The 14,651-nt window shown below is 36.0% G+C and overlaps 1 protein-coding gene across 2 annotated transcripts in view; it reads left to right on the forward strand.

The window, feature by feature from the left end:
- Positions 1 to 1,921: 1,921 nt before the first annotated feature.
- LOC149774299 (P-selectin-like) overlaps positions 1,922 to 14,651 on the forward strand; it is a 63,931-nt gene continuing 51,201 nt past the window's right edge. The window contains exons 1-2 of one of the 2 annotated variants that reach the window (XM_089945447.1): positions 1,922 to 2,227; positions 12,211 to 12,408. In XM_089945447.1, the coding sequence (XP_089801573.1) occupies positions 2,146 to 2,227; positions 12,211 to 12,408 (280 nt within the window). In that variant the 5' untranslated portion in view covers positions 1,922 to 2,145. The remainder of the gene's footprint in view (positions 2,228 to 12,210; positions 12,409 to 14,651) is intronic. The other variant, XM_089945446.1, reaches the window with a different exon arrangement.

The raw sequence follows: 14,651 nt of genomic DNA on the forward strand, positions 1-14,651 counted from the left end.
TTTCCAAACAAATGGAGGTATACTGTTCTTAAATTAGGAAAAACCAGATTCAAAGAATCTCTAAAACAATTAAAAATATCATCTCGCGCGTTGTTATTTATGCTTTATCTCAATGGAAAAATGAACCATCGACTGTTCAGAAAAACTCGTCTCAAGTTACTCTTAATTTAGTAATAGCAGATAAGTGTAAAGCATACACAAGGTGAAGAACAAACCGTGTTGTACTTATTCAAGACATTTTTGATGTAAAGGATCTCCGTTAAGCTTTGATGAAATAAAACAAACACAAACTAAAAATTTAGTACAGTACTTTGCTCCTATTTAGAAAATATCAGTGAAGTGGTAAAAGAAAAGGTTTGTTTGGGTTTTGTTTAATGTGGAACTACTTTCAATGTATTACTCAACAAACCTTCTCTCCTTAGCGCAAGAGCAAATAATACATTTATTGATTTAATAAGAACCATGATACAAAAGCCAAATGGTAAGTATTGTTGTTGTTGTTGTAGGGTTTAACGCCATTTTTCAGCACGCGATAGGCTATACATGGCGGCCAGTATTAATGGTGGAGGAAGAAACCGGGAAATCCCCGGAAAGAACCACCGACCCTCGAGAAGCTACTTGCAAGCTTTCTCACATATCCACATTGGCCGAATCCGAGACTCGAACCCACGCAGACCGGTGAGATGGCAGTGATCCGTAACGGTGAGCGCTTTAGACCACTCGGCCACTCGGGGCCCCTAAATGGTAAGTATAAAACCTGGTCCAGGCAGCAAGGGTGCGCAGCTGGTGTAAATAAATGGACCAACACTTTTATTTTGGCTTAAATTTGTACAAAACACACTAAACTGATTAGCTTTACTTTTAGACTTAAATATAGAAATATTGCCACGACTTTGTTTTCGAAAAGATCAGTTTAAGTGATGACGATAAATGTACCTTCTGTAAGGAGGGTACAGAACAAATTGAGCATTTATTCTATGTCTGTTTAGTTACTGAACATTTTTGGAAATTATTTGTGGAACGGATCCAAGCTTATAGAAAATAAAAGCTTTGATAATCTTATCAACTTTCTAATTTTACCTGCAAAATATTATTATATTCGGATCACATTATGCACCAAAAATCCCTAATCTCACCTGTTATAAAAATTATGTTTTATCATACAAAAGGATGGAAATTATGTCACCAAAGTGAATAACAGAAGTGATATATTAAGAGAAAAGGGATTCTTGTGTCAACGTCTGGGTTGGTTTCATGGTGTTTTTTCACATCACACAAACCAACAGGCAACGTAAAACACCTTGGGGTTTGAAAATTAATGATTCTTTGCTACAAGCTTTGTAAGCGGATGTGTGTGTGTGTGTGTGTGTGTGTGTGTGTGTGTGTGTGTGTTGTGTCTTAGTAAAGGAACAAAAGTAAAGATCAGGATGGAAAATAATGTTAGGTAATGTCCCATATACCTGGTCAGATAGTGGTGTATGATAACATGTAAAATACCTAACAACTTATCTTCCATAAAAAAAAAAAAAAGATTTTTAAAAAAGACTAATTGTTTTATTAAAATCAGAAAAACTATTAAACCTATTATATAATAATTTTTTTACTTCTTGATAAGGAATAACAATAAACATAGAAAATTACCATAAAGATAACCAATGCAAATATAAGACACCATAATAATATCGAGTGGGATTTGGTAAATCTTTCTTATGCCTAAATGTATATGAACTTTTTATATAACGTTTATATTAAACCATAGTGGGCCGAAACGACCGCATATGCTGGCCAAATTGACCCGGTTTGCATAGGGTGCCGAAACAACGGTACCGAATCGATCCGGTACGAACTGGTTTTGAGCCGAAATGACCAACATCCATGTACTTTGTACCTGGTCTTTACTTATGTAGGCCAATATATATTTGCAAGTGAAGTCCGTCCCCATGCTTAGTACTAATATTAATACCCCTTCTTCGTAGACGGGCCACGATAAGGCTACGACATACCAGCTACCTCGTACTTGATTTTCACTTCCTAGTTCTCTCATTCCTTCCCTACCGCATTAGACTGATTGTGAATAGCGACGAATAGAACAAACCATAATGTATTGATCAGTGTCGACACAAGTGTTGTTGAAGCTCCATAACCATGGAAAAGTTCATATTTTCACAAACTTGTATGATGTATTTTCTACTTATGTGGAATATGTCCAAGTGTCAGGACACATATCGTAAGTATTTATAATTTACTTTAATCTACGTGAAACATTAACTTGGTTTTGACCGGGATCTAAATGGAAGGCGGCAAAATGACTATTTTTGTGTTATTATTGTATTGATTTGGTGTTTAACCTCACAGCAAATCATGAAGATTATTTAGTGCCGAGACAATTAGAGGCAAGTGCCATGCTCAGGGACACCACTGTAGCCGACCCAGGTTGATCCGATGGTATGATTTGAATTTTCACCATTTGGGTCTCGAGTCCGACACACTAGCACCAATCTACCACGGCTCACAAATTTGCTAAGGGTAACTGATGATACATACAGCCTTTATCAGTGCAGAGTGCGTTACCATTTGAGGCTGGAATATATATCAGTGATTCGTATATTTTGCAATGATAAAAGGGACCATTGATCTATACCGCGACATTCTTAAGCGCGACCATATCCTGTACCGAAACCAAGAATTACTGAAGTACGACAAGAACTTCTCTTCACGAAAAGAAGAAATAAGTTCGTAAAAAAAAACTCTATTTATTTTATTTCTTTATCAAGTTCAGTTATTCTTTATTTAAATAAATGATAATGATAACTTCTTTGATTATGGCATTACTAAATGTATGCTCATAACAGTTTGGTTCCACGACAAGAAATTATAAAAGCGGTATGTAAAATGACTTGCGAAAAGAATAAATGCGTAAATAGCTTTATCGTCCGTATTTCTTTATCAAATACAAGAAAATTATTTTTTAATGATAGAGAATGACGATATAACATTGACTAATGCATCTACAGCATGTATTTTCATGTCATTTTGGTCACACGACAAGTAAACATTAAACCAATATGTAAATGACTTGGGAGCAGTCGATGACTTGTATTTTTTTACTATTTGTTTAATTAAAGTCGGAATTCTTTTGACGAGCTGACAAAAAATAAAACAGTGTCACAAACATAGATTTATCTACTTATAGGACCCAACAGATGCATTCATTTCAACTTGTATTGGTAGCCCGTGACAGGGTTAGGCCATAGTTGAACAAATAAACAACACTAGATATGCAAGCACTTATTATGTGCAATGGAGTATACATTCTATACCCTTGGGGTAACAATAAACTCTTAAAGATTATTGAGACTTTTGTGAAAGGACAAAAAGGGAACGTTAATTCCCAGCCCCTGCTACAAAGACAATTTAAATCTAGTTTCACTAAAGTGCATATAACGGGAATGCCTTACGAAATTCCGTTGCAATTAACAATTGAAGCTTTCAAAAAATTGCAACGTACACGGTAGCAATATGTCACAGTTTACAGAATACAATGATATTCATACTGGAGCCATAATTCGAAAATTAAGAAAAGAATATACACGAAAACGTCCATCATTTTGCTACGCAACCGTTGCTGAAATACGGGACACGACCCACGGAGTTAGCAAGCCAATAAAGCAGAAATCAGAGAACAAAAAGTTATAACTACTAGAATAAAAACTAGAAAATAACGCACCCAAGCAAAATGAGAACTTTGTGACGAAGTATATGGTTGGGGTGGGGTGCTCCAAATATTTTATGTAGACCATTACAGAAGTCCCATCCCAGGCTATAATGTGTTGCAAGTTAAGCTTAGTAGTGAAAGATAGATGTAAAGCTCCTAACCCCAAGTCAGTAATACCGATGGTCAGATGGTTAAATATACAAAAATGATGAAATTCAATGAATAACATTTTAATAACAATTCAATAATCACATGACTCAAATTTCCAGTTACACTCCTTCCGCTCAACCCTTTAATAAGCCTATTGCATCACTTGATTAGCAGTGTGAGATTGATTTCCACCTGTCCTTGTATTTCTGCTGATCTGTCGTATCCTTTCTCTCTCTCTTATTTCTCCCAATTCCTTCTCCTCGTCCTCTCCGACCTTTCTCCTAATTCCTTCTGCTCTTCCCCCTCCTCGACTTTCTCTAGGCGCCTTCTCCTCCTCTTCCACTTTCTCTAGACTCCTTCTCCTCCTCATCATCCACTTTCTCCCCCACGACTATTCCGCTGTCTAATTCGACTGTCTGGGCTACAGTCTCAATTCCGTCATCAACTCTTGTAGACTTGAGACCCAATGGAACCGGAATTTTTTTGCCCCCAAAATCCTTCCCGTAGAAACACAATGACGGTACAATCATTACCTTAGAACTCTCATCTCACACCACACACAGCCTATCATCGGATAACGGCTATTAATTTTCTTACTTCTTATACATACATCAATAAATTCCGTCGCATCAGTGCATAATCCTAATCCCGTTATACTAAATAATATCACAATAATCAGAAGCGTACCTTTACCTTGCAACTCAAACAAAGTTTGCAAATCTTCAAATATCCGTGGTCGGATATCTCCATACGTTCATAGTAACAATTTTTTACATGTTTCAACCATTTTCCAGATTCACAATTCAAGCATGTGTAAATTATAACATAACGCATTAATAAATGCACTGGTTTACTACGAAGTAACCTAATAGCGAATTACAAAATTAAGTCTGACCACAAGCTAACAATTTACATAATTCCGCCTCGCATCCAATAATTCTCTACATAAGGCTCAAGCCCATTTCTCAAACACGCATGTAGATGAGACACTACAAAGGTAATTATATATGCTAAGCGATTCTATTAATTAAGGGTACATACTACAAACAGTAATATTCTGCAAATATAGAGCAAATAACTTACTGACCTTTTGGAAGCTTTGTCTTTCGTTAGATGTTAGATGGCTAGGAAAGGATTTTGCACAACTAGGATACAATTCTGGATGACTGCGTGTGATACGACAATGAGTGGTGGATGGAGTGATGGTTAATGCCAGAAGGATATTGGAGAACTGAATAAGACTAGGATGGTGTGTGACTGGGATAAGATTAAGATTTTGAGTGACCGGGATAGAATTTTGAGTGACTGGGATAATATTTTGAGTGACTGGAATAGAACATTTAGTGACTGGGATAGGATTTTGAGTGAATGGGATAGGATGATTAACGGCTGGGATTTCATTTGGAATGACTAACATACACTGTTGGATAACGTCAGTAGGAAGCTGGTTGACTATGATGGGACATTATGTGACTGGGATATGATGTTTGACAACTAAATAAGATGTCGCACTGTGTGACTGAGATCAGATTTCGAATGACTGGGATAGGCTGATGAATGACTTGGATATTACATATAATAGCTAGGACACACTGTGAGATAATTGCAATAGGGTGGTGGTTGACTGGTATGGGGCGTTAGGTGACTGTGATAGGATGTTTGACAACTAATTAGGATGATGTACTGTGTGACTGGAACAAGCTTTTGAGTAACTGGGATAGGATGGTGAATGATTGAGATATTATGTGGAATTACCAGGAAACACTGTTGGCGAACTGCACTAGGGTGATGGTTGACTGGGATAGGATGTTAGTTGACTGATATAGGATGTTTGACAACTTGTTAGGATGTGGTTTGATCGTGATAAGATTTTGAGTGACTGGGATATGCTGATAAATGAATGGGATATCATCTGGGATGACTAGTACTGACTGCTGAATAACTGTGATGGTTGACGGATGGGATGTCGAACAAACGATTAGGATGATGTGCGATTAGGTATGAGTAGGATAGGATGTTTATAATGTGGTAGCAGTCGAAATACATGTTAGGGCTGTTGTGAGACTGGGGTAAGATGATCAATGACTGTGATAAAATAATGTGTGACTGGGATAATAATTGACTTTTATAGGATTCTGTGTAATGGACAACTCAACAGATCAATTATAAATCTGCCTTATTAATCGCATAGTGTATTTTTTAAAAATCAGTATTGATCATGGCAAAAGCTTGAATTGACGGGAATATGAATCCTCAATATCAACTTCAAGTTTGATGAAAATAGATTAGACATGTTTCAGTTAATCAAAATTTGAATTTATATGTAATAAAATGACAATCATAAAAGTGTTGGAGATGCTTCCACAAACCCAGTGATAATCTTTCAAACTGGATATTAGTACATAATACACGCATGCAGCAATAGCAGCAGTCTCTAAGCCATTACAAGTTCAAAAGGTCTTACCTTTTTTTCTACCAGCAGTAGGATAGAGTTCTCGATCCAACATTATGTATAAAATTTTGGGTATCTGAAATTGGTTGATGGGCAACTATTTGACTGGAATAGTGGTATTCCTGGAACGGAATAGTGGCAGATTGAGATGGGATGTTGATTGGCATGGTTAGACTGATAGATGTCTGATTTTTGACCGCTAAATGACTTTGATAAGACAGATTGATGGATGCTAGATAACCTGCAGCATTTAAAGATTAGCGGATACAGAGTTTTGTAAGAATACGCATTCACATGTATTGTTCCAAGAAAAGCCTTTACAGAAATGGTAAATGAAGGAGTGTAGAAAATGGTCGACAGTTCGGATGGGTTAGATTTCAATTCAATTTGACTGAATTTAAACACGCTAGGATAAATACACGTAATATGGCTTTATTTATGGCTTTTTGTGCTTTATAACACTGTGAAACTTTATTGGTTTTATCGTGCCAACCCAAGTACAATAAATCAATAGCATACCTGGCCGCTATGGCGTTGAATGAATATCAAGATTATGGATGACCTTGATAGCAAAGGTTGGTAGCATTAGTTTACTTGTAAAGAATACTAGGGTGGGGCATGTACTGATATTGAAATGGTATTTTATATATTTAAAATGTATGAGGAATTGCCATAAATTTGTGAAACCTATTGAACTTGGATTTTGAACTTCTAACTTTGTATTGTATGTAACCATATAATATTACATGTTAATATAATAGTATTAAAGTAGACCTAAGGAATGTGAATCATAACTACTTTCACCCTGCCATTTTGATTAACGGTATACAAAGGCCAAACTTCAATTTAATGATACAAATGAAAACAATATATTCATTTTGTTTTAATACATGTACATATATAATAAAATCTCCATACAAATAAACACTAGCTACTGTAAATATCATATAATCTAAACATGTATTTCTCCAATCGCATTACAAGGGTTTGAGGAACCGAGGGGCAATTCCATTCAATGGCATTCTCACTTAGCTGCAGAGAACACTTTTGTGTCAAATGCCAACCTCCATCCCCCATTATACATATATGTTTTGTGAAGAATTGCCCAATTAACCTAAAGTAAACATGAAAAACTACGAGAAAGTCAGCTACAAAACAAAATAAAAAATAGCTTCCAATGGCACCATCAATTACCCTTCTGAACCCCTCCATTGCACTACCGCTTTATTTCTCTGTATGTATACATTTAAATAGTGCAAAATATTTCCTCTTTGTTGTCTAACGTATTTAGCTCATCAAAACGTTATTAATGCCTGCATTAATCCTAACGATAAAAGCACGCTGTAACTCTTACATTTTATAAGCAAAAATATGTGGAAACTGAATCTTGGCATGTGGAAATGTCATTTCTGGAAGAATGAAATATATTCCAGCTCATAGTGACCCCATTTTGTATCATACATGTTTACTCTGCTTTGATGTAAACCGACATAGATGTTTATAATACTGTCCATAAATTATACAACTCGGTCTCAAATAACAATCATGGGTGTCAGTAAATATAACGTCTGTATAGTCGTATTTTCTTTTCTTACTTTTTCTGTGACTTTCAAAATGTAAATTCTGTGTACATTATCTGCCATATGTGCACAGTTGCTCAATTCATTATGAAAAAATAAAAGATACAATCATTTTAGCTTTACAAATATCTTCAAGCTACACATGATACATTTTTTATTTTAATATACGTTTCAGCTGAAACTGTTTCAAAGCTGAATATTTTCTACCATACATGACGTATCACCTGCTAAAAGAGATGTTCGTGCAATCATGAACACTATTAAAAACGTCCCTCTCTTTGGAGACACCGCTCTGGTGGCCTAGTGGTTAAAGCGTCCGCCTCGGAAGCGGGAGGTCGTGGGTTCGAACCCCGGCCGAGACATACCAAAGACTTTCAAAAATGGTATAACAGCTGCCTCGCTTGACGCTCATCATTAAGAGGTTAGTGTTAGGACTGGTCGGCCTGGTGTCAGAATAATGTCTGCAGAATTATGCCCCAGCGCTAGACATCACTATAAACTGCCACACAGCAGACATCGTAGCAATATGACTGAAAAACAGTTAAAGCTACGTTAAAAATCCTAATCACACACACACACACACTCTTATGAGACACTACTTTGTAAAAATTTAGGGCAATTAGGGCAAGAGCATCATGATTAATTTTTGCAAGCCATGGGGCAACAATCTGGTATGCCTATGTGTCACCCATGGTTACCTGTGTGGAGATTTCCTTGTTCTGAGTACGCAAAAACCACAACACATGATCAACAACGCAATGTAATAGTCTTCTACACACCAGTGGAAGTAACCTTTAAATCGATTGATAAAAAGGAAACTTTGACTCGCTCATTAAAATATAAAAGATCATGTTGCATCGCAACAGCAAGATAATCTTATTTGCGCTGGCATTGATTGGTTAAGACCGAAAAATCACCCACCAATCCCCAAATATGTGGTGATACTGTTGTACGGTATGTGGGTATGACGTAACCTGTTCATTAAAATGTGCAATTTTTCTACATGCAAATCTTTCCGGAACACACCTGCGTACACTTCAGACACTTAACGCATTTGGTGATAGCCATATCTAGCGCAATATTCAAAATGTCCACAGAGTTGTGCTATTCCACATGAATTTACAACTCCCAAACATAGGATTTGCTGCGTAAATAGAATATATATTCACCAAAAGAACCATAAGGTAGCTCCACATCCGCGTGAAGTACAGGTAAATGTGTGTATATATACATATGTGTGTTTGTGTGTGTGTGTGTGTGTGTGTGTGTGTGCAGACAAAATTAGCTGCCGATTTGTGCACATTTTAATGAAATAAGAGATATCAGTCCCTAAAAAGCCAGTGAATATCATCGTGGGTGAGGGGATGATTTATCTGCCTATGATTGGATAAGTAGGTGTATGCATATTCATGAAAATGAGAAAATCTCAGAACAGGCAGCCACTGTGGATAATGGAGTGTAGCTGATTGTTGCCCATGATTTGTGATGATAGCGTATCATCAGAATTAAGGCAAAGTAGTTGAGGACTGCTACTCTGGTCCAGGCGGAAGTGGTTTCTTATCTCATCCAAGAAAAGCCCTTTTAAATTATGTTATTGTCACGTACACACTTAGTGTAATTGACTTGAAAGCAAAAACGTGTTTATAAAAAACAAGCCTCCTTTGAAGGAAGCAAAAATGACGGACAAATCATAATTAAAAGAAAAACAATTTCCCTGCCTTAAAAGGATTTTTTAAAAATTCATAGATGAACAGAGGACACAACACGCTTTCCGTTGTCACTGTATTTAAAGGAAATTGTATCAATTACACCGGTCTGTAGTCTGTCTTGTTGTTTCCGAGAAGATTTGTTGCCACTAACCGGAAGGCTTTCCATGCTGTATTTTCCTTGCCATGCAGTGCACGATTAAATGTATCATCTCAAAGGAATTCACGAATCATGGAGGTACTTGAAAGCTGTTTGTGTTTTGTACATGGTCTCAGAAAAGTTCTTCATCAAACCCAGTTTGATGTGCAAAGTTAGTAAGATAAATTTGAATTAAGAAGTGGTGGATGCTCAAACGTTTCCTCCCAGGCTCCAATGACCGTCGGAGTGTCCAATCTCTCTTGATGAAGTGGGAATCTCGCACGACTATCCCATTCGCAGCGAAAACAGCAGTACCGTGTCAATAGAGTCTGCAGAGCAAGCACGAGAGCAAGAACCTTCAAATCACCACAAAGCTGACACTGATGTTGGTCATAGTTTATGCACCTCAAATTTCTTTCCGTGTTTTCAAAGGTTTCATTCATATGGACTGTATGACCAACCGGAATTGATGGCATAACATAGCCATTATACAGCGAAACAGATTCAAGACTCGTCTTCGATGAATCAATGAACAGTCTCCACTCATCTGAACTGTGAACTATCTTGAGAGCTGCCATCATAACATCGATGTTGTTGCAGGCTACACGATCACCTTTCATGAAAAAGAATGAGACAAGTTCCTTTTGACATTCACGGAGCATGGGAACCCTAAAATCACCTGCCAGGAGATTCCATTGTAGTCTGGAGCCCAACAAATCTGCCTTACTCTCGTATAGTTCCAAATCTCTGACAAGGTCATTTAGTTCACTTTGTGTTATGAGGTTCGGTTCAGAGGAAGATGATGGGAGAAAATATAGGTCATAAGACTGATGGCTCAGGACTAGACGTTTCATCCTCTTCCTCGTCTGACTCAAATAAGAATAATTATGGTGCATCAGGAACCGGCAGTCCTTCTCTGTGGGGTACTGGGTGTATAGCTGATGGAATATTAGGATAATGCATAGTCCACTTTTTCTTCTTTAACACAACTGTCACAACTGGAGACACCATGCAGAAGTAACGATTGCTGATATATGTTTGTGCTCTCAAAATCATTGGCACAGCAAAATGCATAGATTTTCTTTTCATGTTCAACCACTGGCGAAGGTTTATTGCACAAGTGTTGCAGCATATGTGTGGGGCCCTCCTGGTCACCAATGTTTCAGCCAAAATAAAGGTTATATGCTTTCTTAACCAGAGTGATTATACTGCGCATTTGTGATGCAAATGTTACTTCACCACAAACATAGCAGAAGTTACCTGCAATGTTCACACAAGTACGAGGCATCTCCGCTCACTTTGGTTAAACAGAAAGGTGTCCCTTTGCAAATCAAACACTGACAAATAAGAGAGCACGACAGTGTATGAACTCTATAGCTGATATTGATCAATTTATTCAGCAGAGTAATGTAAGCTTAGTTATGACTGTATCATTCATGACTTCTAGGAATAACATGATGCAATTCATATCATTTATGACACAATACCATCTTCATATTGCATCATTCATTGTTTTGCCTGAAAAGCATGTACTGTCCAAACCCAGTCATAGATCCAGTCAACGATGTATTTTAGTCAATTCTGGTTTAAATTGAGATCACTTCCCTTTATAACTCACTTATCCTCCGTAATTCCCAAGTCCAAGGTCGTATACACTGACCCAATATCATATCTTTAAAACTACAGCAAATCAACAATTTTAAGCATAATTTTCGTTCTCAGTGACCAAGAATTAGCAAAGTTTGACTATGCATTTTTGCAGTTTTTACATAGAGCTAAATATTATGTTAGACAGAATCATGTAAACAAAACTGTATTGGTATTACAGTTGTTTTGGTGGACTGTTGTAAATATTTTTAGCACACCAGCTGAAGATACAACGTTAGCAAATAATTCTATTCTCATATTATCAGTTATTGCACTTAGTTACTTTTTAATGGATGCAATATATCACACCATCTTGCGAATGGAACCATTTTCAATTTCCAATGGATTGCTGTAACTTGAGGTAGATAATACAGGCATTAGTATAAGATGTATATATGAAAGACCGTGTACTCCCATACTTTTTGAATGAGTTATTATTATTTGTTACTTTATATCTAGATGCATTAGATAACAAAATCTTTGTGTGTGTGTGTGTGTGTGTGTGTGTGTGTGTACGGAGATTGCTTCATTTGAAAGTGTCAATATATCGATCTCCTAAAGAAAAGAAACTGAAAGTACAATGTTCATGACCTTTGATCCGTTTTTATAGTCATATGTAATGAAGTTGGTTTACAGTTTATATTGTATTAATGTTTAATACGTACCCAATATATGCAGTTTCCATGTGCAAAGAAGATCTCCATGAAATATTGCCATTATTCGTTTGATTAGTTTTCTTTTTTGTTCAGTCTGTAGTCAAGAATCACATCATAAAAGTGCATCAACGTAACCAAGCAATGCTTCAATGTTTTATTTTATAGAACGTTGTCCAGTGGATATCAATGGCGGTTATATCACAACCGATCATCTGGAAAGACAATGTGAAGGGTTGCCTGGAGATGTATGTGACTACGAATGCAATCCAGGATTTATTAATGTAGACTATACGCTGCATTGCCAGGAAGATGGATTTTGGCATTCAGTTTTGCATCCCGATTCAAAGACATTTTGCACTAAAGGTAAAATAAATCAATAAATTACTAACAAATTAGTAAGTTTCCAGATCTTAATATGGAAGAAATGAATTTAACTTTTACTGAACAAGATAAAGGAAATTTAGGGTGAATTTCTTTTCTCAGAGATATATGATTGTATATAGATATAAAGCCTGATAATGATATGTAATATATGTTGGCATACCAGATCCAACATTACATTCTTCTATACGAGGTGTTAGTAATCCAAACCAGGAATATTATAATATTCCACTGTTTGGTGTATTTCCTGCAAGTTATAATATAATCACTGTATCGACACCATCGGACTGGAACTGATAAATTCCGAAAACCAAAAACCTTATAGTACTAAAACTATCCAAAGACTGACATAACAACATGTGAATATTTTGCATATTTCAAAGAAAACTAGTCACTTATAGCACTGATATCGAGATGATGATGTAAATATTTACAGAGTGACAAAATTTAATCTGTTTAGTAAGATCAAGAAGTTTATAATAGGATTAACATGTACTACTTGAACAAAAATTGCCAGTTTCTAGAACTTTATAACCGAGACTCCCATTGTTTCCGGACCCTGTGCCTGAAACAATTATATGCGTAAACAAACCATCAACCCTCTGCGAATACTTCACTTCTTTATGATATTAAGGAGCAGTCTTTTTTGTTTGCAAAACAAAAACCTATATCTAGAATTTTTTTCCCAACATTTGACCGGTGTGATTTTTAGCAACTCTAAGACACCATCTATTTCATTAAAAAGAGGGACCAAATCAACAATTAGTATTTTCTCATTAGATGAAGCATCATGAAAAACAACAGAACATCGCAGTTAGACTCACAGTGACTCCTTATCAAAGGCAAACGCAAAAGAGAGACAAAGCAAAGAATGCACATAACAGAAGGCTTTGAAATTATAAACGTTTATATGTCGTGCCTAATTCGTTTCGTCTCAAATGATGAAAATGGCAACCTAGCTGATTTCATTTTTCTATAAAGGCGTATCCAGTATGATTCCTTTTCATTCCTGGCTTCCAAACTGCTCATTCGCCGATGTGCAATTTCAGTTAGAATTATATCACTACAGGTATGGCAATGGGAAGAGACGTGTTCTGCAAGCAGACTTCTGTCTAGCGCCTTTGTCATCCAATAAAATCTGTAAATAATTGGCCCCAAATCTTGCGTTTGATAAGATACATTACATTCACCTTTTTCCAGTTTCTGTTTGGACCATGTATGTTCAACATGTATTAGACGTGTGAATTTATTCAATGACCTGAATATTTAAATAATTCTGTTTGATTACGTGAAACTTTCAAGGATTTTAGTGATATATTCTTTTCACGAGATAACGTTGAAGGAAAATCTTTTGTACTTAGAAATGCGATTCCTCAGTGGTGCTAATATGCTAGCACATAAACACATTCGAACCTTAATTCGGAATACCTTTGGATTGTTTTCGGATTCGTGTGAAATTGATAGTAAAATTTAGGATATTCTAGGAATTTATGCACTGTAAGTTATTTTTATTTCTTTCACTTTGTTTGATTTTATATTTTAGGGAATTAAGTTTATATTTTAGAAACTAGAATGCTTATCGGATTTTACCTTGTCTTGTTACATGGTTTAAGACGTAACAGTGTACATTTTAAGATTGTTATGTATATCGATATTATGCGTAGCGCTTTTTCTTTATGATTATAGATTGTGGGGGTCATTTAGTAAACAACGTATTAAATAGCTAATTTTGTCAATGATTTTTGGTTTCTACTTTAAGAAAATGTGATTTTCTTAGTAAACATGTTTATTGGAAAGTCTATGGTCAACCTGATTTTTGGCTGGTTGGCTGCTAAAAGTTCAGCGAAGGACTTGACCTTGCTGACAAGTTAGAATGTTCTAAAAAAAAACTTATGAACTTCATTATTGCTCAGATTATGTGTCTTAGCTTTTTATATAAGGGTTGTTTACCTTATAATTTTTCATTAGTGTCTTAGCATCTGGAGAAGAATCAATATTTTTAGTTGTGTTCAATTATTATCTGAAACAATTTATTTATTTCATTTATTCATTGGAGTTACAATGAGCTAATTGACAAGGATAAAATACATATTTAGGATTCTTCTAAGGACATTTTGGATTTTAACACTGTGTTACATCAAGACTGTTAGCATATCAACATATTCAAATCTACTGGCACAACAGCGGATTATAGTACATACTCTATACTTTAGAACTTATGATAT

Source organism: Sinohyriopsis cumingii, unplaced genomic scaffold (genome assembly GCF_028554795.1).
Source record: "Sinohyriopsis cumingii isolate HCF-2022 unplaced genomic scaffold, ASM2855479v2 utg000349l, whole genome shotgun sequence".
Lineage (NCBI taxonomy): Eukaryota > Metazoa > Mollusca > Bivalvia > Unionida > Unionidae > Sinohyriopsis > Sinohyriopsis cumingii.